This window comes from Hyaena hyaena, unplaced genomic scaffold, assembly GCF_003009895.1.
Source record: "Hyaena hyaena isolate Hyena2069 unplaced genomic scaffold, ASM300989v1 scaffold_660, whole genome shotgun sequence".
Lineage (NCBI taxonomy): Eukaryota > Metazoa > Chordata > Mammalia > Carnivora > Hyaenidae > Hyaena > Hyaena hyaena.
The window spans coordinates 390,502-417,235 of record NW_024081292.1 but is presented as its reverse complement, the minus strand read 5'-3'; the positions used below and the strand labels follow the sequence as shown (position 1 = coordinate 417,235).

At 39.0% G+C, this 26,734-nt stretch overlaps 1 protein-coding gene across 1 annotated transcript in view; it reads right to left on the bottom strand.

Moving 5' to 3' along the window:
- PREX2 (phosphatidylinositol-3,4,5-trisphosphate dependent Rac exchange factor 2) overlaps positions 1 to 26,734 on the bottom strand; it is a 299,267-nt gene that overhangs the window by 106,385 nt on the left and 166,148 nt on the right. The window contains exons 24-30 of the mRNA XM_039216921.1: positions 21,864 to 22,083; positions 21,117 to 21,324; positions 13,665 to 13,844; positions 4,502 to 4,596; positions 3,456 to 3,538; positions 2,205 to 2,295; positions 1,429 to 1,557 (exon numbers count right to left, since the gene is read on the bottom strand). Of these exons, the coding sequence (XP_039072852.1) occupies positions 1,429 to 1,557; positions 2,205 to 2,295; positions 3,456 to 3,538; positions 4,502 to 4,596; positions 13,665 to 13,844; positions 21,117 to 21,324; positions 21,864 to 22,083 (1,006 nt within the window). The remainder of the gene's footprint in view (positions 1 to 1,428; positions 1,558 to 2,204; positions 2,296 to 3,455; positions 3,539 to 4,501; positions 4,597 to 13,664; positions 13,845 to 21,116; positions 21,325 to 21,863; positions 22,084 to 26,734) is intronic.

The window sequence follows — 26,734 nt, the reverse complement described above, 5'->3', positions numbered from 1 at the left end:
GTCCCATATCAGGCTCTGCTGACAGCTAAGAGCCTGGAGCCTGCTTCAGATTCTGTGTCTTCCTCTCTCTCTGCCCTTCTCCCATTCATGCTCTGTCTTTCAAAGATAAATAAAACGTTAAAAAACATTTAAAAAAAGTAAAATAAAATTATAGCCAAGAAACTCAGCTGTCAAAAACAAAAGATTCCATCACACAGTAGAATTGTTGTGATTCTTTGGAGTTTCCATATTTGTACAAACTTTTCCTTCTACTGATCTCTAATTACTATCTAAGATGTTATATTTGAGTACATTTCTAGGTGGAAAACTTAGTAAACTTAGAGCATATTCACATCTCTGTCATTTGGTAAATGAAGAAACTGAGGCCCAAGAGAGTTATGTCACAGGCTCATCCTCTATCCAATTTAAGTGCTCTCTTTGTCAGCAGAGTATTGAATTCTCTGTAGTTCACCCTAAAACAAATGGTAGTGACTAGGGTTAGGTTGTAATTCTGCTGAATACTATTTACCATATCCAACTAACATACAAACGACCAAGGGATAAAAATTTAAATGCTGGCATATACTTATTTATTGTAGAGGTTTCTCAACCTCAGCTCTATTGATATTTTGGGCCAAATAAGTCTGTTGTGAGGGACAGTGCTATACACCGTACAACATTTAGTAGCATCTTTGGCCAATACACACTAGATGCCAGTAGCACATTCACAATTGTGACAACCAAAAAAATATCTCCAGACATTGCCAACCACTGGTCTAATGTTGGTAAGAAAATCACTGAATCGGGCATTTAAAAAAAATTAAACACATTTCTCATTTCATTTTTTCACTATAATCATTTTGGAAACCCTCAGAATTTCCTACTTAATATTCTGGCCCTAAACAACATGAATTCAGACTCAGTAGAATTGTCTTAAAGTGTTGCATCTCCAATTATAGGTTGTACCAATTAAAGGATGTTGAGTAAGCAATGCCATGGTAGTTAATAACAATAAACTTGGACAAACACTTCCAAAATGAAACCTGAAAACCTACGTTATTATTTTGGTTCTCATAGAGTCACAATTAAGTTTTTAGACTTCCCATAAAACTTGGCTTCATGACTTTTGTGAATCCTATAGAAATTTTTCTGATATTGCATTATATTATAAAATATGAAACTCTCCATGTTTCATTTGTCTTCCTAACTATAAGCCCTTATTCTATTTACTGAGAATATTCTTCTTAATTCATTCTACATTGTTTAGATCCTTGGAACATAAGGCTCTATAATTCTATCCCTTTTTCCTTCCTCCTCCTTCATCCTTTTCAGTTCTTTTATTTTCCTCATAACATGAAATACTCAAAAAGTAATCAGGGCATTACTGAATTTTTGGGTTTAAATGATTATTGCTAACGCTATACGATGTTCTTTGCTTTTCATCCTGACCTTCAACAAATTTTCTGATGTTCTGAGCAAGATTCCGGACACTGCTGGGAAGATTCCAAGGGTCTTGCTTGATGTGAAGCCTTAACCTTTTTGGACAACTCAGTTTTGGTTCCATTTCCTGCTGAAATTCTAAATAAACACAGAAAATCTCTTGTAAGTCTCAACCATTTACTGAACAGTTAAGAAACCTATAAGCTTCAGAATTCTCTTTCATTCCTGCCATCCTGGAGTATTAGCATGGTGGCAACTCCTCTAGTTACATTACGGGAGAAAACTGGTTAAATCTAAAAAAAAAGTCAAACCTTATTATTATTTTCTTATAAATGTTTAAACCAGTTTAGATTAAAACCAGTTTAGAAACTCTGTTTTCAATGCCTGAAACTAGAGGATAGAAAGTGGCAGCTCTAGATCTTGGTGTGTTTGGCTGTTCTGTTTGCCAACACACATCCCAGAAACCCATTCCCCCACCAATGGGCTATAACCAAGTAGGCATTTATGCTGGTTTCAGTAAAAACAATGCAACATCTCTTCACTTAACTCATTTCTATTCATTCTAGTCTCTATAGGTACTGCACAGTTTAAACTTTCAAAGAAACTAAAAGATTCATTACTGATGTTTTAATATATATTCAAAAATTATCAAAATAGAATTAATATTAAGGAGATTATGAAGCATGAGCAGCCATTTTCTTCTTAAATTATGCTTTTGCTTCATGACTATATTATTCCCATTTTTGTTTCCCAATTGCTTCTAATAATGATTTTTTAAGCCTTACCTTGTAATCCTTGCCCTGGTGTGAGGTACTTGGTTTGCTCAAAGGCCCTTACAACAGCCTGCCCTTTTAGGAGATTGGTGATCGAATCCACCTATCATAACAGCAGAGATTTCTGAAAGTTATATACTTCTCATAATATATAATATACATTTACAAAAGTAAATTTTGTAAAATAGCTTTGTCTTAGAGCCACAAATACTTTTGAAATCTCATGATGCCTGCAAAAATCCATCTTTGAATAAAATGTTGGAATAAACTCACTGATAACACTTGCAATATTTCCTACTATCCCACAATATATTAATATAAAATATAAATACACTTTATATGTTCACTTTACAAAAGGAGATTTCTAGAGTTATTAAAAAAAAACTAAAGGTCATCATAATCTTTCACAAAGCAGTAAAAGCTTCTACATTATGAATTTTTGTTATGGATATATAAAATTTTTCAAATTTTTTAAATGTTTAATTTATTTCTGAGAGAGAGAGAGAGAGACAGTGTGAGCAGGGGAGGGTCAGAGAGAGAGAGAGGGAGATACAAAATGTGAAGTAGTCTCCAGGCTTTGAGCTAGCTGTCAGCCAAGAGCCTGATGCGGGGCTTGAACCCACAAACCGTGAGATCATGACCTGAGCCATAGTCGGACATTTAACCAACTGAGCCACCCAGGTGCCCCTGGATATATAAAAAATTTTAATGGAAAACACCAGGGGTGACTGGGTGGCTCAGTTGGTTAAGCATCTGACTCTTAATTTTGGCTCAGGTTGTAATCTCACGATCCATGAGATCGAGCCCCACGTCAGGTCTAGTGCTGACAGCATGGAGCCTTCTTGAGATTCTCTCTCTGCCCCTTATCTGTTCTTTTTCTCTTTCTCAAATAAATAAACATTTTGAAAAAAATTTTTAATGCAAAACACCAACACAAGCACTAGAACAACCTTGTGCTCCTTAAAATTAGGAATAAAGTTAAGCAAGAAAGGTCACGAAAAATACGAAAAGAAATAAACAATAAAAAGAATAATGCCTATGTTTATAACTGTAACCTGAAGCATAAAATAGTGATAGTCACAACAATCCTATAAGTTGGTTGGCTGAAGAGTCTTTATTCCCCTTTTAAATTGTGGAAATTGAGGAGGAGGGGGCAGAGGGTCACATTAAAGCCTTTCCATTCTTACTCCAAGCTCTTTTTACTCTGTCTACAGAAGGGACTCCTGACAGTTTAGTCTATAGAAGAAAAGAAAAAAATCATACCTGGCTGAAAAGATGCTCAAGACAACTATGTATCTTGTCCTGTTTATCATGAGAAATGCGAACACTGAGGGGAAGCTCATCACCTAGATATAAAAAATAAATCTTATGTTTAACATGCTAAAATATTTTAATATAAGCAAAATAAGAAAATAATCTTTAAACATGAGCTCTTATTCAATCATGTTCTTATGTTTGGATAAAGAGTCACAAAAGATTTAATAGCAATTAGACAATCAGATGACTACTCTTTCAAATGGAGGTGAGGGGAGCCTGGGTGGTTCAGTCATTTAAGCATCCAACTTCAGCTCCGGTCATGATCTCACGGTTCGTGGGTTCGAGCCCCACATCGAGCTCTGGGCTTACAGCTAGCTTAGAGCCTGGAGCCCATCATTGGATTCTGTATCTCCCTCTCTCTGACCCTCCCCTGCTCATGCTGCCTCTATCTCTCTCTCAAAAATAAATAAAACATTAAAAAAACTGAAATGGAGGTGGAAGTGGAGTGCCTCACAGGAAAAAACCTTGTATATCCCATATCAATGATTCTGTCAAACGGTGCAGTTTAATAATGGTTAAATTGGATGCAAAGTCTTTGTTCTTAACACACCCCAAATAAGCTCTTTGTAGGATATTTCTATCTCTCAGCATTTTCCTCATCCTTCCTCTCCCTGCCATCAACTTTTAAGGCCAGTTAAGGAGCATCTACTTTTTCAAAAGTCCTCAGTTTCAAAGCCCTTCCCACCTCCTCACACAATCAACATCTAATGTTCTAATATAGCCCATTTCCAGTGTCCCTAACATCCTTCATAGTACCATGAAACTACCTAAAATATATATTCAGATCAGAATTCATTTGTTTCTCTCATATCTTTTTAATTCACTCTGTTTACCACCGGCATGAGATGTTGACTTTATCCAACACGTGGGACTGAAATGCAGTATGACTGATAAAGGTGAAAACACAAGCCAATCAAGCAGCTCAATCCCTGGAAAGTATCTACCAGAGGATGAGCATAGGCAAGTGCAGGTGCCTCCTTGGCTGGACACACCTGAGTCCATCTCATCGCTGTGGAAGTATGAGCTGCACTGGCTGCTGCAGATGCTGGTGAAGGAGGCGATGGAGTTCCTGTTGCTGTTGCAGTCACTGAATAGAAGGAGGCACATGTCACTTTTGAAGCATATCTGCCAGCTCTTATTACATAAACACATCATGACACAGTTCTACTTATTGATATGTCTAGTAGAAAATTATGAGAAAGAGAAATGCTGTTCAACTCACATTCTATCATACATTAAAAAACAATCATCGATTCAGTCATATTTCAATGTCTTCTACTACAAAGCTGTCATCATCAAGACAGTATGGTATTGGCACAAACACAGACACATAGACCAATGGAACAGAATTGAGAACTCAGAAGTGGACCCAAAAGTATACAGCCAACTAATCTTTGACAAAGCAGGAAAGAGTATCCAATGGAGAAAAGACAGCCTTTTTAACAGATGGTGCTGGGAGAGCTGGACAGCAACATGCAGAAGAATGAAACTAGATCATTTTCTCACACCATATACAAAAATAAACTCAAAATGGATAAAGGACCGGAACGTGACACAGGAAACTATCAAAACCCTAGAGGAGAAAGCAGGAAACAACCTCCTTGACCTCCACCGCAGCAACTTCTTACTTGACACATCCCTAAAAGCAAAAGAATCAAGAGCAAAAATAAACTGTTGGGACCTTATCAAGATTAAAAGCTTATGCACCGCAAAGGAAACAACCCAGAAAACTAATAGGCAACCAACGGAATGGGAAAAGATAGTTGCAAATGACACATCAGATAAAGGGTTAATATCCAAAATCTATAAGGAACTCACCAAATTCCACACCCGAAAAACAAACAACCCAGTGAAGAAATGGGCAGAAGATATGAACAGACACTTCTCCAAAGCGGACATCCAGATGGCCAACAGACACATGAAAGGATGCTCAGCATCCCTCCTCATCAGGGAAATACAAATCAAAACCACACCGAGATACCACCCCATGCCAGTCAGAGTGGCTAATATGGGCAAATCACAGAACTCTAGATGCTGGTGAGGATGTGGAGAAACGGGCACCCTCCTACACTGTTGGTGGGAATGTAAGCTGGTACAGCCCCTCTGGAAAACAGTGTGAAGATTCCTCAAAAAGTTAACAATAGAACTCCCCTATGACCCAGCAATAGCACTGCTGGGAATTTACCCAAGGGATACAGGAGTGCCTATGCATAGGAGCACATGTACCGCAATGTTCATAGAAGCACTCTCAACAATAGCTAAAACATGGAAAGAGCCTAAGTGTCCATCAATGGACGAATGGATCAAGAAGATGTGGTTTATCTATACGATGGAATACTACAGGGCAATGAGAAACAATGAACTCTGGCCATGTGTAGCAACATGGATGGACCTTGAGGGTGTTATGCTTAGCAAAATAAGTCAGGCAGAGAAGGACAAATACCATGTGTTTGCACGTATAGGAGGATTAGGAGGAACTTAACAGAGGACCAAGGGGGAGAAGAAGGGGGAGAAATAGTGGGGGAGAGGGAAAGAGGCAAACCATGAAAGACTTTTGAATACTGAAAACAAACTGAGGACTGATGGCTGGGGGGGAAGGGGGGAAATGGGCATGGAGGAGGGCACTTGTGGGGATGAGCGCTGGGTGTTATACGGAAACCAACTGGACAATAAACTATTTGTAAAAAAAAAATTAAATTAAAAAAATGTCTTATGCCATGTAAGCTACTACCAAATGAACTTTTTAAAATGGGAAGTTAGAAAACTAGGAGTCCAACTACACCTCAAATTCTTCATCATCTATTTGATGCTATATGTCTGTAGTTAATTTGTTAATAGAGACAAGGTCATGTTTCATGATCTCTGCTTTTCAATTCTTTCTGGTAGCTTCAAATTCTAATGTATCAGTTGCACTCTGAGCTAACCCCAGAGAAGCCGGCACCTTGCCCCACCTCAGAGCTCAGCACAGGCCACCACTCCCAAGAGGTGCTTGGGAATGGTCAATGTCCCAGGAAAGAATAATTAAAAAGTTGGTGTATGAATATGGATACATTACAGATTTCAGAAAGAGTTCAGGAGGCAAAATACATTTTTCCTCTCACAAATTGTAGATAATTTAGATAATTCAGATAATTTAGATAATTTAGATAATTAGATAATTTTAGATAATTTTAATCATCTGATAACTAGAAATTAAGGTAAGAAAGTATTTTTAGATTTGTAATTTCCCATTGGAAAACAACCACAGGTGCCTATTAAACAGCCTACTGGCATCCTTTGAAGCTCAAAGTAAATGAAATGGTAAACATGGTTAATCTGTGTTATATATTATTAAATCTCTAGGAATAATTAACTCTTACATATTCATTAAAATCATTTTCACATAGAAATTGGGAAACTACAGTGGCTGAGGAGAAACTGTGAGCCAGACTACCTGGTTTCACAGGCAAATTATGTAACTCATGTGGTCTCAGCATCCTTACATTTAAAATGAAGTAAGGAGGGGGCAAGATGGCGGAGAAGTAAGGAGCTCCGTACTTGCACTCACGCCCATACATCACACAGAAAAGATCTGAAGCCATTGGAAACCTTACAAAACCTGAGAGATTGGGAGAAAAAGGACGCAGAATCCACTGAGAGAGCCTTCTAACAGCTACCTCAAGAAACAAGCCAGAGTACACAAGGTGGAGAGTCCCAAATATCACTACAAATAGGAAAATAAAATAACCAAGGTCCCAACAGGAGAGACCAAGAGATACCATTCAAAAAACACTCTCTGAAGGGATAGGCCCTGGAAAGACAAAGAGTCTTCGTGGATATAGCAGCACTCATAGATACAGAGAGCATAACAGGTCTTTAAAACCAATAAGAGTCGGAAAGCTAACTAAAATGACGAAACAAAAGAGCTCTCCTCCAAAGAAACTCCAAGAAGAAATGACAGCTAATGAACTGCTCAAAACAGATATCAGCAGCATCACTGAACAAGATTTTAGAATAATAATGGTAAAATTAATAGCTGGGCTTGAAAAAAACATAGGGGACATCAAAGAAACTATGGCTACAGACAGAATGGAAAATAAAAATAGGCATGAAGAATTAAAAAATGCGATAAATGAGATCCATAATAAATTAGAGGCCTCCAATGCACGGATTGAAGAGGCAGAAAGGAGAATAAGTGATTTAGAAGACACCATTATAGAAAAACAAGAAGCTGACAAAAAAAGAGACAAACTGATCCAGGAACAGGAAAGAAGAATTCGAGAGCTCAGCGATACGGTCAAACGCAACAATATCCGTATCATAGGAATCCCAGAAGAGGAAGAGAGAGGGAAAGGTGCTGAAGGAGTCCTGGAACAAATTATAGCAGAGAACTTCCCCGACCTGGGGAAGGAAGTAAATGTGGAAGTACAAGAGGCTCAGAGGACTCCCCTCAGACGTAACCTGAATCGATCTTCTGCACGACATATCATAGTGAAAATGGCCAAATACAAGGACAAAGAGAGAATTTTGAAAGCAGCTAGGGAGAAAAGGGCCCTAACATACAAAGGGAAACCTATCAGAGTGGTGACAGACCTATCTACTGAAACTTGGCAGGCTAGAAAGGAATGGCAGGAAATCTTCAATGTGATGAACAGTAAAAATATGCAGCCAAGAATCCTCTATCCAGCAAGCCTGTCATTCAAAATAGAAGGAGAGATAAAAACCTTTCCAAATAAACAGAAATTGAAAGAATTTGTCACCACGAAGCCAGCCCTACAAGAAATCCTGAGGGGGATGCTCTGAAGGAAAGGTTGCAAGGAACAAAGATACCAGAGACACCACCACAAACATGAACCCTACAAAAGATACAAAGACTCTAAACCCACATATTTCAATAATAACACTGAATGTAAATGGGCTGAATGCTCCAATCAAAAGACATAGGGTAGCAGAATGGATTAAAAAACAAAATCCATCAATATGCTGTCTACAAGAAACTCATTTTAGACGGGAAGATACCTTCAGATTAAAAGTAAGGGGATGGAGAAATATATATCATGCTACAGGAAATCAAAAGAAAGCCGGAGTAGCGATACTTATATCAGACAAACTGGACTTTAAATTAAAGACAATCACAAGAGATGAAGAAGGGCACTACATAATAATTACAGGGTCCATCCATCAGGAAGAACTAACAATCATAAATGTCTACGCACCGAATATGGGAGCACCTAAATATCTAAAACAATTAATCACAAACAGAAACAAGCTTATAGATAAGAATGTGCTAATAGCAGGGGACTTTAATACTCCGCTTACAGCAATGGATAGGTCAACCAGACAGAAAATCACTAAAGAAATAATGGACTTGAAAGACACATTGGACCAGATGGATCTGACGGATATATTTAGAACTTTACATCCTGAGGCCAGGGAATTTACTTTCTTCTCAAGTGCGCATGGCACATTCTCCAAGATAGATCACATACTGGGACATAAAGCAGCCCTCAATAAATATAAAAGAATAGAGATCATACCATGCACACTGTCAGATCACAATGCTTTGAAACTTGAAATCAATTACAGGAAGAAGTCTGGAAAACCGCCAAAAACATGGAGGTTAAAGAACACCCTTCTAAAGAATGAATGGGCCAATCAGGCAATTAGAGAGGAAATTAAAAAATATATGGAAACAAATGAAAATGAAAACACAACAATTCAAAATCTATGGGATGCGGCCAAGGCAGTCCTAAGAGGAAAGTACATTGCTCTCCAGGCCTATTTCAAGAGATTAGAAAAAGCACAAGTCCAAAATCTAACAGCTCACCTAAAGGAGCTAGAGGCAGAGCAACAAGAACGCCCTAAACCCAGTAGAAGAAGAGAAATAGTAAAAATTAGAGCAGAAATAAACAACATAGAGACCAAAGAAACAATTGAACAGATCAATGAAACCAAGAGTTGGTTTTTTGAAAAAGTAAACAAAATTGACAAACCTCTAGCCAGGCTTATCAAAAAGAAAAGAGAGAGCACCCAAATAGACAAAATTATGAATGAAAATGGACTTATTACAACCAACCCCTCAGAAATACAAGCAATTATCAGGGAATACTATGAAAAATTATATGCCAACAAATTGGACAACTTAGAAGAAATGGACAAATTCCTAAACACACACTCACTACCAAAATTCACACGGGAAGAAATAGAAAACCTGAACAGACCCATAACGAGTGAAGAAATCGAATCAGTGATCAAAAATCTCCCAACAAATAAGAGCCCTGGACCTGATGGTTTCCCTGGGGAATTCTACCAGACATTTAAAACAGAATTAATCCCAATTCTTCTCAAGCTATTCCAAAAAATAGAAGTCGAAGGAAAACTCCCGGACTCATTTTATGAAGCCAGCATCACTCTGATTCCCAAGCCAGACAGAGATCCAACAAAAAAAGAGAACTATAGGCCAATATCCTTGATGAATACGGATGCAAAAATTCTCAACAAGATCCTTGCAAATCGAATCCAGCAGCATATCAAAAGAATCATCCACCAAGATCAAGTGGGATTCATTCCTGGGTTACAGGGCTGGTTCAACATTCGCAAATCAATCAATGTGATCCATCATATCAATAAAAGAAAAGATAAAAACCATATGATCCTGTCAATAGATGCAGAAAAAGCATTTGACAAAATACAGCATCCCTTCTTAATAAAGACTCTCGAGAAAGTTGGGATAGAAGGAACCTACTTAAACATCATCAAAGCCATCTATGAGAAGCCTTCAGCTAACATCATCCTCAACGGGGAAAAACTGAGAGCTTTCCCCCTGAGATCAGGAACACGACAGGGATGTCCACTCTCACCACTGTTGTTTAACATAGTGCTGGAAGTCCTAGCATCAGCCATCAGACAACAAAAGGAAATCAAAGGCATCAGAATTGGCAAAGAGGAAGTCAAACTTTCACTCTTCGCAGATGACATGATACTCTACATAGAAAACCCGACAGACTCCACCAGAAGCCTACTAGAACTGATCCAAGAATTCAGCCAAGTTGCAGGGTACAAAATCAACGTACAGAAATCGGTTGCATTTTTATACACCAATAATGAAGCAACAGAAAGAGAAATCAAGAAACTGATCCCATTCACAATTGCACAAAAAACCATAAAATACCTCGGAATAAACCTAACCAAGGATACAAGAGATCTGTATGATGAAAACTATAGAAAACTTATGAAGGAAATTGAAGAAGACACAAAGAAATGGAAAAACATTCCATGCTCATGGATAGGAAGAATAAATATAGTTAAGATGTCATTACTACCTAAAGCACTCTACACATTCAATGCAATTCCAATCAAAATTGCACCAGCATACTTCTCAAAACTAGAACAAACTATCCAAAAATTTGTATGGAACCACAAAAGACCCCGAATAGCCAAAGTAATACTGAAAAATAAAACCAAAACGGGAGGTATCACCATCCCAGACTTCAGCCTCTACTACAAAGCTGTCATCCTCAAGACAGTATGGTATTGGCACAAAAACAGACCCATAGACCAATGGAACAGAATTGAGAACTCAGAAGTGGACCCAAAAGTATACAGCCAACTGATCTTTGACAAAGCAGGAAAGAATATCCAATGGAAAAAAGACAGCCTTTTTAACAGATGGTGTTGGGAGAACTGGACAGCAACATGCAGAAGAATGAAACTAGATCATTTTCTCACACCATGCACAAAAATCAACTCAAAATGGATAAAGGACCTGAACGTGAGACAGGAAACTATCAACACCCTAGAGGAGAAAGCAGGAAACAACCTCCTTGACCTCCACCGCAGCAACTTCTTACTTGACACATCCCCAAAAGCAAGGGAATCGAGAGCAAAAATAAACTGTTGGGACCTCATCAAGATTAAAAGCTTCTGCACAGCCAAGGAAACAACCCAGAAAATTAATAGGCAACCAACGGAATGGGAAAAGATAGTTGCAAATGACATATCAGATAAAGGGTTAATATCCAGAATCTATAAGGAACTCACCAAACTCCACGCCCGAAAAACAAACAACCCAGTGAAGAAATGGGCAGAAGACATGAACAGACACTTCTCCAAAGAGGACATCCTGATGGCCAACAGACACATGAAACGATGCTCAGCATCCCTCCTCATCAGGGAAATACAAATCAAAACCACACTGAGATACCACCTCACGTCAGTCAGAGTGGCTAAAATGAGCCAATCAGAGGACTCTAGATGCTGGCGAGGATGTGGAGAAACAGCACCCTCCTACACTGTTGGTGGCAATGGAAACTGGTGCAGCCCTCTGCAAAACAGTGTGGAGGTTCCTCATGAAAATAACAGTAGTACTCCCCTATGATCCAGCAATAGCACTGCTAGGAATTTACCCAAGGGATACAGAAATGCTGAGGCATAGGAGCACATGTACCCCAACGTTCATAGCAGCACTCTCAACAATAGCTAAAACATGGAAAGAGCCTAAGTGTCCATCAACAGATGAATGGATCAAGAAGATGTGGTTTATCTATACCATGGAATACTACATGGCAATGAGAAACAATGAAATCTGGCCATGTGTAGCAATGTGGATGGACCTTGAGGGTGTTCTGCTGAGCGAAATAAGTCAGGCAGAGAAGGACAAATACCATGTGTTTGCACGTATAGGAGGATTAGGTGGAACTTGATGGAGAAACAAAGGGAAGAAGAAGGGGGAAAATGGTGGGGGAAAGGGAGAGAGGCAAACCATGAGAGACTCTTGAATGCTGACAAAAACTGAGGACTGATGGATGTGGGGGGGAGGAGGGATGGGCGTGGAGGAGGTCACTTGTGGGGATGAGCACTGAGTGTTATGTGGAAACTAATTTGATAATAAACTATTTGTAAAAAAAATAATAAAAACATAAAATAAAATGAAGTTAATATGAGAACGTGCCTCATAGGGTTGTGCTGGGAATTATGTGAAATCATCCTCTTTCCCCATGTGTCTGGTAAAAATGTTTTTAATGGTAGCTATTAAATTGTGCTAGACACCTCTGAGAAGAATGCCTTCAGTAATACTTAATATATTTTAATTGTAATACACTGCATAATAAATAACAGCAAATAAGAATTTTTGTCTTTGATTAAAGTAAATAAGGCAGGGCATGCTGGTTAGGACAGCTGTCACTGAGGTGTCAGGTGACACATGGGTTGAAAAAACAAGCAATTCCAGTTAAGGAAGTCCACTGTAGGAGCCATGCTGGAGAGTCTGGGAGGAAGATGAGGCAGACTTCGGAGGGAAGGTGTTATGGGTTGATGGTGTCTCTCCCTAAAATTCACAGCTGACATTCAGTACCCAGGACTATGATCTTGTTTGGAGGAGCATTTTCACAGACATAGTAAAGTTAAATGAGATCACCCTAATCCAGTATGACAGGTGTCCTTACAAGAAGGGGAAATGTGGACATACAGATACACATGGAGGGAAAAGAACAGGAAGACACAGGCGAAGACGGCCATCTACAACCCAGGAATGAGGCCTAGACCTGATCCTTTCTCCATATACCTCAGAAGAGAAGGCCCCACTGACACCTTGATCACAGACTTGCAGTCCCAGAATTGTCAGATAATAAATAAATAAACCTGTGCTGTTTAAGCTACCCAGTCCTTGGTACTTTGGTACAGCAGTTCTACCAAAATTATACAGAAAGCATGGAAGAGAAGGAAGAAAGACACAAAGCTGGTCATGGAGGTGAGCAGGTGAAATTAGCTTGGAACTTCGAATATAAGAAGCAAGGAGACAAACACAAGAAGAACTCCAATTCACTACCAATAGTCCAATAATCAGAAACAGGTATTTAAAAAAAAAATTTAATATAGGCTCAAAATTTGCCTATTTGCTAAACATATTACATACTCTGTAACAGAACAAGTCCCCAGGTTAGGTCCACAGAGCCGGAGAAAAAAATCCGTTTTCCAAATTACTAAGATTATGAAAAACAAATAATTTGAAAGATCATGCGGGATCACTATGGTTTTTCTGGGATAGATAACAGCCTGCAGTTATTTTGTGAGGGTAATAAAAATGACAATCAAAAATCTTTTTCAAGAACTTTGTGAAAAATACGGAATCATATCTGACTGTGTTGATGAGACGAGTTCAAGGAATTAATGAATTACCTGTAAGAGTCTCTGTTGCTGACGGTGTCATGACCTGAATCTTCCTGCTCATCTCCCGCCATGTTAAAACAGACTCGTTTGCTATTTCTTTCTCCCTTCTCGTTGTCACTGTCTGTTGGTCCTGTGCACTCTGATGTCTTACGTTCTAACTTAGGAGAATACGTTATGGAAGACAGAAGGCTGCAATGTGATATTAAAAAAAAATAAGTGCATGTTTTCAAACTGGCTGCTATGGATAACCACCTTACTTATTTAGGCTTATAAATATTTTTAAGCTGTTTCTTTCATATAAAATAAATACTTGATTGCATAAAAAACAATCATATGGGGCACGTGGGTGGCTCAGTTGGTTAAGTGTCTGACTCTTGATTTCAGCTCAGGTCAAGATCTCAGTCTGTGAGACTAAGCCCTGCACTGGGCCCATGCTGACAGCATAGAGCCTGCTTGGGATTCTCTCTCCCTCCTTCCCGGCTCTTCCCCTGTGTGTGTGCATGAGTGCATGCTCTCTCTCTTAAATAAATAAACTTTAAAAAATGATCATATGGGGCGCCTGGGTGGCTTAGTCGGTTGAGCGTCCGACTTTCGCTTAGGTCATGATGTCGCGGTTCGTGGGTTCGGGCCCTGCGTCGGGCTCTGTGCTGACTGCCAGCTCAGAGCCTGGAGCCTGTTTCAGTCTGTGACTCCCTCTCTCTCTGACCCTCCCCTGCTCACGCTGTCTCTCTCTCTCTCTCCTAGAAATAAATAAAATATTAAAAAAAAAATGATCATATGAAGTTCACTTTTTCTTCTCAGATAACTAACAGAAACAGCACACAATTTAGACTAGAAAACTGTGTTCAAATCCCAGTTCTGCCACTCTCTACTTTTGTTGCCACAGCAAAACTATGATAGTTCACTTTGACATCTATGATATGGGAAAAATAAGAACTAGCTCAATATGATTCTGTGACAATGAAATGAGAATATATTCCAGTACATAATGGGTGTCACCCTTTTCCCTTAGCCATTATCACCACCATCACTACCTGGAAAACTTTAAAGTGCTACCAAAATATTAAAATAAAGACTAAATGTGCTTAAATATCCTCCTGGCTTACCCTCAGATAATAAAATCCCATCTACCCATCTATCCCTGCCTTCGTCTTCTCCCAGGCTTCCTCTATTTGACAGAAAGAATATCATATGGTCAATCCTTTCTCACTGTTTATAAAAGTGATAATGTCATAAGACATTAAGCAGAGTTACATCCAATATAAGGATAGAAGGCAGCAGGGGTAGCTACCCCCATATCATCCACAGTCTAGTCACGATGATATGTCACAAATCTACCCAAATGAAAAGTTCTCCCATTTGGCTCAAGGGTAACAACACAATCTTCAGATTCTCAACTGGTATCATAGTTGACGTGTACTTTGGGTAGCATGGATCCATCACTCCGGACTTGAATGTTTGGCTGTAAAAAGTTTCTGTTAGTACTCACTCAAAATTATGCAAACATGGAATCAACTTTTGCTATCAAATAAAATGCTGTAAAACTTGCAAAACGAAGTGAACCGTATCTTAACAAAGGGGTCCTGCATGGCTTCTCCAGGCAACAACTGTCTTCTTGCCAAGTACTGACAGCATTCTGTTCTAATCAAAGCACAAATGTACATATCTTCACACTCATCTTTCCATAGCAAGGTCATGGTTGTTTTATTTCAAGTCTATGAGAATGTCTTATACCTTTCATGGATAACCCACAGTGCCAAGCACGGAGCAAAAATTTGTTAAGAGAATTCGTTAATTACTTATTAGGCACATCTATTGTACCATGCATTGTTGTTGGTGCTGTGCATACAGCAGTTTACAAAACAAAAGCCCCTGTCCTCCTGGAGCTTAGGTTCTACTGGGAAGAAACAAACTATAAACACGTAAACTATATAGTGTATCGCATGGTGACAAATGTTAAGAAGGAAAATAAAGAAGGGAAAGAAGCTGGAGCTGCAACTTTAAATAGTGTAGTCAAGGAAGGTCTCACTGGGATATGACATTTGAATAATATTTTGGCATCTTATAGTTTTTAAATACAGTTAAAATCAGGGGGCTGCGTTTCAGTGCTCAAGTCCCCATGAAGCTATAAATTATTTTAAACAGAGTTTTCTTATTTGCAAAGATTCTTTCATGTCTTGGAAGACAGATGTGTATTTATTCACTCCTTCTACCCAAAAGCTTAAAACATTAGATTAACTCCAATTACCCAAACCCTATACTGCACAGACAGATGAACTCTGAATACTAAAGAGGAAGGAGATGCAGGAGTTCTCATTCTGCAAGAAGCACTCTGTGCTTTATGCATCTTTTAAATTAGAAGTCATGGGGCTGAGCATACTCAGTTTTTTTCAAAGTCATATGAATTACATCCACATATTAGCTTTCCATTTTAAACAGCTGCAATGATGCTTGCACTGACCCTGTGGGAAGAACTGTTAGGCTAACAAACGAATTATAGAAAACCAGTGTTTCTGACATTATGTTTTTGCATAAAATTTCTAGATTCTTAAAATAATAATGCATAAAGCTTTAATATTTGTGCATATGGAAATAGTTTTCTTTTGCTTTTACTCATTAAGCTACCTATTACAGGTCTGTTAATTCTCAAAGTCTTGAGCAGGCCAATCTCCTTCTCACACCCTTGATGAATACTTTTGTATATGGTATCTTGCATCCACCTGTGTGTTTTTCTATTAAACTGAGACTTAAATATCATCATCTTTATCATTTTCATCAGACTTACATTTGTTGAGCTCTTATGCCAGTCACCATACTAAATACTGATAGGTATTCGTTCATTCAATCCTAAAACTCCCTTATGAAGTAGGTATTACTATGATGATGATGATGATCCTCACTTTAGAGATGGGACAAGTGAGGCACACTGTTATATACATATACTTTGCAAATTAGGAAGAACATCTCCTCCCTGCATACCATTTATACATGCTGGAGGGAGGAGGAGGGTCAGTAGTGCTGACCACCACATCCCAGTCCTCCTGGACACACAACTGGGTGGCCTCCCCTACCCTATGAAGGTAAGAATGACCATGTAACTTGTTTTCACCAATATGGTATAAGTGGAGGTGACATGAGTCCCTTTTAGGTGCAAGTCTTTAAGCCAGTGTGCAGCCTACCACATTCCCTTTTGCTGATGTGACAATCAAAGTGACCCCCTACTGATGGGGACTCTGTCAGCCTGAACCCTTAGTGAGGTCAATGTGGAGCAGAAACCCTGTGACCCAGATGGTCATGGGGAGTGAGCAAGAAAGAAACCCTCATGCTTTAAGTCTGTGAGGCTTTAGAGTTTTGTTAACATCAAACAACAGCAATAACAAGTTGTATAGAAAGGTGGGTATCTGGAAGAATGACATATGTGACTGGGATATAGGAGTATCTACTTTATCCTGGGGAAGTAGGCACAGCCTCTCTACAGAGTAGCCCTTAGTCTGACACCTGGGAACCTAGAGGGCTAGCTGCAGACCTCAGGAGGAGCGTGAATCCGGCAGAGGTTGTCACGTTCCAGGATCAGAAAAAGGCTAGAGCAGCTGGAGTTCAGGAAAATGGGTTTGGAGAGACTGACAGGGGCAGAATGTGGAGGGCTACATAGGCCACAGTGATGTAGTTGATATTATTTTAATGGCATTACAATGCCATTAAATGGTTTCAAGCAAGGAATTGGCATGATTTTACCTTTACAGAGCCTTCTGGCATCTGCTGAACGTAGAATGCATGAGGGGGACATAGCTGGAAACTCCTACAGTGGATATTAGTGAGGAGACAATGGTGACCCATTCTAAGGTGATGGTGCAGATACACTCTGATGTATGACTGACCAAACTCGACAAGGTACTACAGGAGGAAGAAAGAGAGGAATCAAAGGTAATACCCAGATTCCGGCTTGCAGAACTGTAGATGTGGGGAAAACCTGACTAAAAAGAGGGAAGATTCTCATGACGGAGGAGTCAAAGTAGGTTTAGTATAAGGAAACCTAGAATTCAGTTTTGGAAACATCTTGAAGTTACAGATTTAATGTGATATGTCCCCGTGCTTCATAACCCACATCACAGAAGGACTGTGGGAATAAAATCAAACAGTGTGTATACTGATACAACTGTGCCTGGCACATAAGCCCCTACAGTACATGTTAGAGCTTATGAAACTGTGCCTTCTTTTCATACATTTAACAGCACAATGCTTGGGAAAACCTCAAAGATAATTCCACTGTCGACCCTACCATGCCTACTTGTAAGCCCAGCTCACTAAGGGTCCCCCAATGCTGGTTGTTGACCATTCAGTCTGGGGCATCTGCACCTGAAAAATGCAGTCTGTTCTCAGCTTTCTTATCTTCACTAGCCACCAGTAATCTTTATTCATTCCCTCCATGACAGAATACACAAACTCCATATTTTAAAGTCCTGCCAATGATTTTGGATTATCCACAAATTATCCTTTACTTAGGTCTTGTACCTAAGTGTCATTAATCAAAAATAGCCCATGCAAGGGCAAAAGTATTTAGCTCCTCCAGTGAGACACAGAATTTTGAGTAAGTTCATAAGGTCACCATATTTCATGTTTATAGACAACAAATGTGTCTCTAGTCCCATATTTGGATCTGACTGAAGTAGAAGCATTGAGTGGGATATCTATGCATTGAAGGAAATTTTATTTCTAGGAGAAGGTTCCCAAATGGCAAGGTGAGCAGATAAGCTCAGTACCAGGCCCTTTCATAGGAATGAATGATTTCCAGAAAGGCCAGCATTGAGATGTTATGAGGCAGTTCCTCTTAAAACTTGGCAAAGTATCCGAGATCTGCTTCTCCACTCTGCGGAGGCATCTCTGACTGACCGAGAATAATTACTACATGGTGAGAAAACTGTTTGGTAACTAGCTTTTCAAATAATTTTTCAAGCTCAACTGCACTGCAGTGTCTCTGAATGGGGCAAGAGGGACTCCAGGCAGTTGGACAACTGCACTATTTTAAAGTGATTATGTTGCACATTGAATTACGTGGAACATATTTATATTTAGAATTAAATTATATGGTGCACACAGAGAAGACCAAGGAAGTTTCTCAAATCACTTACTCATTTCATGTCATTTTCCTAATAAACATGCACAGGAAGGTAAAGGCTTTTTAGGAAAACAGAGTGGGAAAATCTTAAGTAAAAATAGGTAATTATTTTAAGTACTTTTGTTTAATAAAAATAGCCTAACTTCTTTCTTCAACGAGTGCTTTAAATCTAAAGCATTTTAATAAGCCAAGTAAAGGGAGCTCTTTGGCTCTAACTGCTTTCTTAAAAATGTATCTCATTAGCTAAACTTTAAAAAAAAAGTCAGTAAATTCACAAAGGCAGATGAAGTCTGGACAACTACCAGGAAGTGCTGAGTAGTCAATGCATTAGAGGCCTGGTCTCCAAGGTAGTGTCCATGTAGGTACATCAATACTCCTGCCATTGGTGAAGGACTCATGTGAAAAGTGGGAATTATCACTCTTGGCCTAACTGGCAGTGTGGGATCGGTCCAGATGTTCTCCTAAAATCCCTCTGAGACCTAGGATACATGATCCAGTGCCACTATTTATTCCCTTATTAACAAAGACTCTTACTCTGCGCACTTCCTAAATACTTCTGGGGGAAAAACTGGTTTGTAAAATACAACATATCGTGTAATAAAATTCCATTTATTAAATAAAACAAAATATAATGCTCTAAGATATTAACTTATATGTCACATAAGTAATTCTCACACAATCCAAAGTATCATACCATTGCCTAAAAAGAGCCACTCATTCTCTTCACAACCTCAAACTATTTAATTCATCTGTAAGTGGGACACTCACAATATAATACACTGATTTTATAAGCAGTTTTTTAAAACTAGTGTATTAGACACAGGAAAGCAGAATTTCCAGTCTAAATTAACTCATAAAAATGTCAGAACAAAGTAACATAGTAAATAGTAACTATCTAAAGATAACCTTAGAAATGTGATGCATCTCGGACTTTAAGATAGAAATCAGAAGGACATAAGGGAGGAGAAGCAAAAATAATATAAAAACAGGGAGGAGGACAAAACATAAGAGACTCTTAAATACAGAGAGTATTAGTTATTATTATATAATTATAATTATATATTATTAGTATAATGTCCAATTACAAAAAAAAGGCTTAGAATAAATTCTAAATATTTTACATCACAACTGAATTATCCAAGGAAGTATGGGATAATGTGTGCGTGGATTAAACAATACACACTCAACAGCAATCTAAATCTGTAACTTTATAAAATGAGCACAATAAGAATAGGATAGATTCTACCAACTTCAGATATACTCAGCAATTCCAACTCCTTCAAGGACGAGCAAGTATGATGATTTTTTGTATTAACTTTTATAATTATCATCACAAACTTGTAATGTGTTATTATTCTTTATCCTATTTAATACATGACAAACCAAGCTATCACAAAGCCCAGTTGTTTTGACTATACAGAGCTGTCTTGACTAGCTGTGAAGCATTATCACACACCATGATGTGGCAAATCATCCCACAGAGCTGAGGCAATTGTCCAACCAGCGAATTTTAAAATAAGAATCAGAGTTGACCTCTTTGGAAAAGTTTTTTTTTAATGTTTATTTATTTTTTGAGACAGAGAGAGAGACAGAGCACGAGCAGGGGAGGGGCAAGGAGAGAGGGAGACACAGAATCCGAAACAAGCTCCATCCAGGCCCTTAGCTGTCCACACAGAGTCTGACACAGGCTTGAACTCATGAACCCCAAGATCATGACCTGAGCTGAAGTCAGACACTTAACTGAGCCACCCAAGACCCCTGGAAAAGTTTTAGTTAACTTTGCTTCTCTGTTCTTGGTAAAAATTTCCAAATGGCCAGCAGAGCTATTTTAGTTATTGCTCAATAAACCATTAATTTAATCAAAAGGGGTAAAAGTGGGCTGGCCATTGGTCTTATGGATACATAATTTTGCATTTACTCATTTAAGAAGCATGCTAAGAATGTAATATTTTATATTTTCCATACACATCTATTGAGTACATATATATCAAATACTGTGTTCTGCCCTATGAAGAATACAAGGAGATCCCTGTATCTTGTTGGTACTCTTTCAATCATATTTTTCAATTTTCTACTTTCACATTGAGCCCATTTAGTGTTTTGTCTCTCTCTTCTCTGGTATTAAATGTATCATTAAAATATATATCTATATATTTATCATGTTATATCAGTTTTAAGGTATTGGAATAAAGAGGATCTATTTGATTCTCAAACACACACACACACATACACACAATCCTACATTTCTATAAACAAAAGAGAGAATGATGGCTGTTACAGAAAGTCACATTTTCTATAGCTATTTTATTAGGCACATTTAAAAGTACAGTAAATAAAATACTTACTCATCGATTTGACAAACACACATCTCCACCTCTTTCAGTGCAGTCTGAAGTTTGCCCAACAGTTTCTGATAAATATCTTGAGTTTCTAGGTCTTCCTCTTTTAACAAATACCGGAGCCCATGCCCATCCTGCTGTCCAAGAGACAGACCTGAAGGGGCTGCCATGGTTGTGATTGTATGCTGAATGTACACCATAGGGCTCAGTTTCCCTGGGGAGTTAAAATCATTCCAGAATAATACGATCTTTGACTTATAATAATGATCCAGTGCAATTCATTCTAGACACCCAAGTTTGCATAAAATAAAATGCCAATCCAATGCTGAATTTCATTTCAGGAATTAAAGCTTCTGGGAGTTGTGATTAAAATATGATTCAATCTCATACCCTACTGTGATGGTGTGGAATGGCACTGCGCTGAAGTAGCTTCTCCTGTGTTTTTTTCATAGTTACTGGGCCATTTCAGACTCATGGTTTTCACAGCAGGATAAGCTGTGTCTATCATATATAGGAGGAAGGCAAGAACAACCACTCTTCTTAGAGAAAAAATAATAAAAATGTATAACTCCATTTTCATTTGATAAATGCTTATGTATAATTATCCAAATGAAAATAGAGAGGAATCCTGTCTTTATAAAATTCAGACTTGTTTACACACAGAGGAATCGATCCTATTTCAGGGATGCTGGAATAGTTATAATTGCCTAAAGTACTTTTCATGATTTAAGAAAGTTTCAAAAGCTAACATACCTTGCTCAGATTTATTTTCTTTATCAAGAGAATTATGCTTCCTACTATCCAGTTGAACACCAAATGCACTCCCCAGAGAGGTTGATGTTTTGGGATAGGAAACTTCCATTATGTTGACATGGCAGTTGGTAGGGCAGAAATCACTGCTGTGTAATGGGGAGATTTTAGATTTGGCCTGTTTAAAAGTGGGCCAGGCTCTATTCTTCAGTACCCGTGAAAACTGTAAATTAAAGACGAAATAAAAAGCAGTTAAACGCACAGCGACAACTCAAACACTTCACTTTCATCATTCATCACAAAATATTAAAAAATTAAATCGTGTCAAGTGGAATGAGGGAAACAAGTTTTGCATTGTGAAACTAAGTCATTATTTTAAAACCCACACATTCATAATAAAGCAAAGCAATATTGTGAGCAAATGCATAGGATCTTTTGAAACTTTTGATTACAAGTTAGATGCTAAAAGAATTTTTTAAAGTTTTTTAAGTTTTTAAAATTTATTTAGAGAGAGACAGAGACAGTGTGAGTTGGGGAGGGGCAGAAAGAGAGGGAGAGAGATTCCCATGCAGGCTCCATACCATCAGCACAGAGCCCAACATGGGGCTAGAACTCATGAAACTGTGAGAGCATGACCTGAGCTGAAACTGACAGTCGGGTACTCAACCAACTGAGACACTCAGGCTCCCCTAAAGAAATAAATTTTAAGTGACCAATCCCACTTACTAGGACTCAAGTCCACAGGCTGCTAGCAGCTGAGAGTCTGACAAGAAATCATATTGAAATCCAAGGATACAGAGATAGGAACACAATACTTAAAGGAAGCCAAAGCAGCAGTAGAGGATAGCCGTCAGAGGAAGAGTGGATTATTCCAAACATTGTCAGAAAGCAAGTCCAAACCTGAGTCTCAGAACAGGTGAGACAGCAAGGTGTGGCGGTGTTGACCCAGAAGGGTGGACAACAGGCAGAAACAACGATACTTCCCATATCTCCTGCTAAGCACTGCTGAGCACGTGGGTCAGGATCAGCCTGAAGACTGGTGTGGACTCTGCTTTTATGCCATTGAAAATGAAGTGACACTGAAGGAATCTGCATGAGTTCCAAGAATGGCTACCCCACAACTTTGAAACTTGTAATCCAAATCCATTTAATCCTTGCCATGGTCTATATGGCCATCCAAAGTCTGATCTGCACCGAGTTTATTATTTGAAGTTCTCCTCCCCTTGCTCCCTGGGCTCCTTCTTGCCTTCACTCAGGCCTTCTTACATACCATCTACTCATTCAAGGTCTTTGTATAGACTATTCAGTGTGCCTAGAGTGTTCTTCTCCCTTCATTGCCAATCGTACTTCTATGCATCTTCAAGTTCTATGAAAAAATCAGCAGGCCTACCATGAGCCTTCATCTAGGTCCAACTTCCTTGGCTATATGCTAGGGTATAGCACATTGTAACTTTCCTTACAATTATAAATAATTTTCTTATCTCTATCTTGGTGGGTAGTAAATTCCATTAATACCTACATCTGTCTTGTGTACTTCATGGAGTTGAACTGGATTATACTTTCAAAATCAAAGGACCAACAGCCACTGGTTATATGTGTTTAGTTACACTTAGGTTATTTATAACTGATGTGATGGTGGGCAAGTCACTGTCTTGTTACTATTCTTAGTAAAATAAAGAATATGGATAAAATAATCTCTGTGCTCTCTTCTTGCTTGAAAACAATAAGCAGATCGTATTTATTTATTCGGACAGAGTAGTAATTTGGGCACTGAAAGATTAAAAATTAAGACTGGTTACCATATAACGTTTTTCGGTTTAATTTAAAAATATTTAAAAATAAAGATGTGATATCAAAAATCACAACTTACAAGCTCATCATCAGAATATAAACTATTTTATCTGCATATTAAACTGTGCTTTGAAATCACACATCTAAAGCTATGTAGCTCAGCAAAGTACAAGCACACAGTAGCAATTAAAATGGAAGTGGATTAAAATGCAGCAAACTGTCAATAAATTAGTAGAAAATTTGATAATAACGTATAGTGAAAATATCCTAACCACTAAAAGAGCGGAAGTAATTTAGGGAATTACTGTTCTATCCCCTCACTTTACTAATAAAGAAACTGTGACCTGAAGACTTATCTGGGAAAGACCTCAAATTTAAGGCCAGATGCAAACTCGCAGTCGGAGGTGCTTTCCATTGTAGTTGTAGGACAAAAATCTCAGATGAGGCCCCGCGGCACACACAGAGGCAGAGAAATCAATTTTACCATGACACAGCATCGACCATAATAGACAGGTATGCTACTTCTGCCTTCTTTCATTTTAACCTTTTACCTACTTATTGAAAAATATAAAGAAAAGCATCTCTGCCAGACTTGCAGTAAATGTTGGAGACACAGCCTTTGCCCTCATGGAGCTCATGGCCTAGTGGGGGACACAGGTGAAAACAATATAATATTTTTCTTTGTAACCATTATATTATTACAAGTATATGTAATGTACATGTATAAATATGTGTACAACTATATGCGTCTATAACAATTATACAATAAGTATGATAGCCAGGACAATTAGAAATTTGATTAGTGCTAGGAAGGAAGTGAGCAGTGACGGGCTATGGTGTTACCAGAGTGATCAGGAAGACAAGGGGGAAGGTTGCCATTCCAGCGCAACCAGATTCCTGTAGCTTTCCAACATGCACTGCAGTACAAATGCCTATGGACACAGTCTGTTTACTCTCCCTGTACACTCAGGAGGGGTGTGTAACCACGACCAAATGGCTGGAACTCTTTCAAAGAGTGCTTAAGTCCTTTCTCAGAAAACAAAGAGGCTTACGAAAGCGGTGCTATCTTTCATCTGAGGGTGTCCCTAGAAAAGGGGAGGTGCAGGAGGGACCCCCACAGTCCTAGAAATGGGTCCTAGAAATGTGTTAAATAGATTTTGCAGATCGAAAATGTACTCCTAGAGTACATGCTCTAATATTTAATTGTGACACCTTCCTGTAACGAAAACCTAAAGTGAGGAAGGCACGGTTCCTGCGACTGTAGAACACACACAGGAATGTACTCTAGTCAGGTCACCCGGTGGTAAGTGGCCTCGCCAACATGAACCCAGCATCTTATTTAGAAACATCAAAAAGAATACTTAACTTGTGTTAGTATCTGCTTTGCAGATGCTCACAGAGACAAGAAAAAAAAAAAAAAGCTCTTTTCCATAAACGAAAATTTCAATTTTGCAATAAAGAAATGTACAGAGTATGGGGGAAGATGAGCTGGATGGATGGCAGTTTAGACCTTTCCTGGGTAGAGTAGCCCACTTATTCCCACCTTTATTCATCCATCCAACAATTACACATCGAAGGCTTTCTAAACCAGGCTCCATTCTAGGCGCGTGTGGAAACATCACTGAATGAAACAGACTTCTGCCTTCAGAGAGGTTATGTTCTAGTGAGCAGAGAGGCCAACACAAACATAATAAGTCAATTACACCATGCTAGAAGACGGTAAGTGCAGCTGAAAACAAAATGGACCAGGAAAGAGGTTGGAAGTTTCAAAGGTAAGGTGAAAAATGCACTGCCAATTGTAATCCAGGTGGTCAGCATAGGCCTCACTGAGAACCTGGCATTTAAGTAAAATATTGAAGGAAGGGAGAGTAGGAATGTGGGTATAAGAAGAGAAGGCTTCCCGGCAGAGTGAACATCCGATGCAGAAGCCCCAACGATGTACATCAGGAAGACAGATGTGGCCAGAGCAGAGAGTGAAAGAGGAAGGAAAAGGAGACAGACAGGAGTAAGGAGATCATGGGTAGAAGGAGGGCGCAGCTCATACAGGAGCTCAGAGACCTTTGGAAGGACTTAGTTCTTATTGTGATTGAGACTCACAGCCCCTCAGAACACACCGTCAGTGGGCAAGGGTGGAAGCAGGAAGACCACTGGTGGGAGAGTTGATGTTGGCTAACTTTAAGCTGTCTGTAATCCAAGCAGTGAGAAAAGGCTGCATGTTGTGAAGGTAGAGCCAAGAGAATGGAATGTGAGAACGAGGAGTAAAGAATTTATGTGAGGTTTTAAGACTGAGCAATGAAGAGGATGGGTCTCATTCTGAGGTAGAGAAAACAGCAAATATGACATACTGGAGGGGCAAGACCAGGAGTTTATTCTGGACATTTGAAGTCTGAGGTATCTGTTAGACCCAAATGGAGAGGTCAGATGGTGAGGAGATCAAATGTGATCACCAGGGGATGGAGAGCAGAGAGAGAGAGAGTAGGGGAGTAAATCCTATGTTCTGCAGCCCAAAGATATGAGAGTAAAAAGGATGAACAAGTGGAAGACACTCATTGTGACTGAGCCATCCAGAAAAGACAAAACCAGGCATAGACAGAAAACTGCTAAAGAGAGATACGTGGTGAACTGCATATTTTGCCAAAATATAGGTCATCAATTACCTTAAGAAGAGCCATTTCAGAGCACCTGGGTGGCTCAGTCAGTTGAGTGTCTGACCCTTGATTTTGGCTCAAGTCATGGTCCCAGGATTGTGGAATCAAGCTTTGTGTCAGGCTCCACACTAGCGTGGAGCCTGCTTGGAATTCATTCTCTCTCTCTCTCTCTCTCTCTCTCGCTCTCTCTCCCCCTATGCCCCTTCCCACTTGCATACTCTTCAAAAAAAAAAAAGAGCCATTTTAGTTACATGGAGGGGACTTGAGCCCATCTTGACTGTGTTGAGAATGACAGGCGAGTGAGACGACAGGTATAAAAAGCAAGTAAGTATAGGTAGTTCTTTTACAGGATAGAGTTCAAGAAATGACACAGTAGGTAGAAAAAAGAATGGAGGTCAAGGGAAATATTGATTTTTAAATAGAGTTCAAGAAATG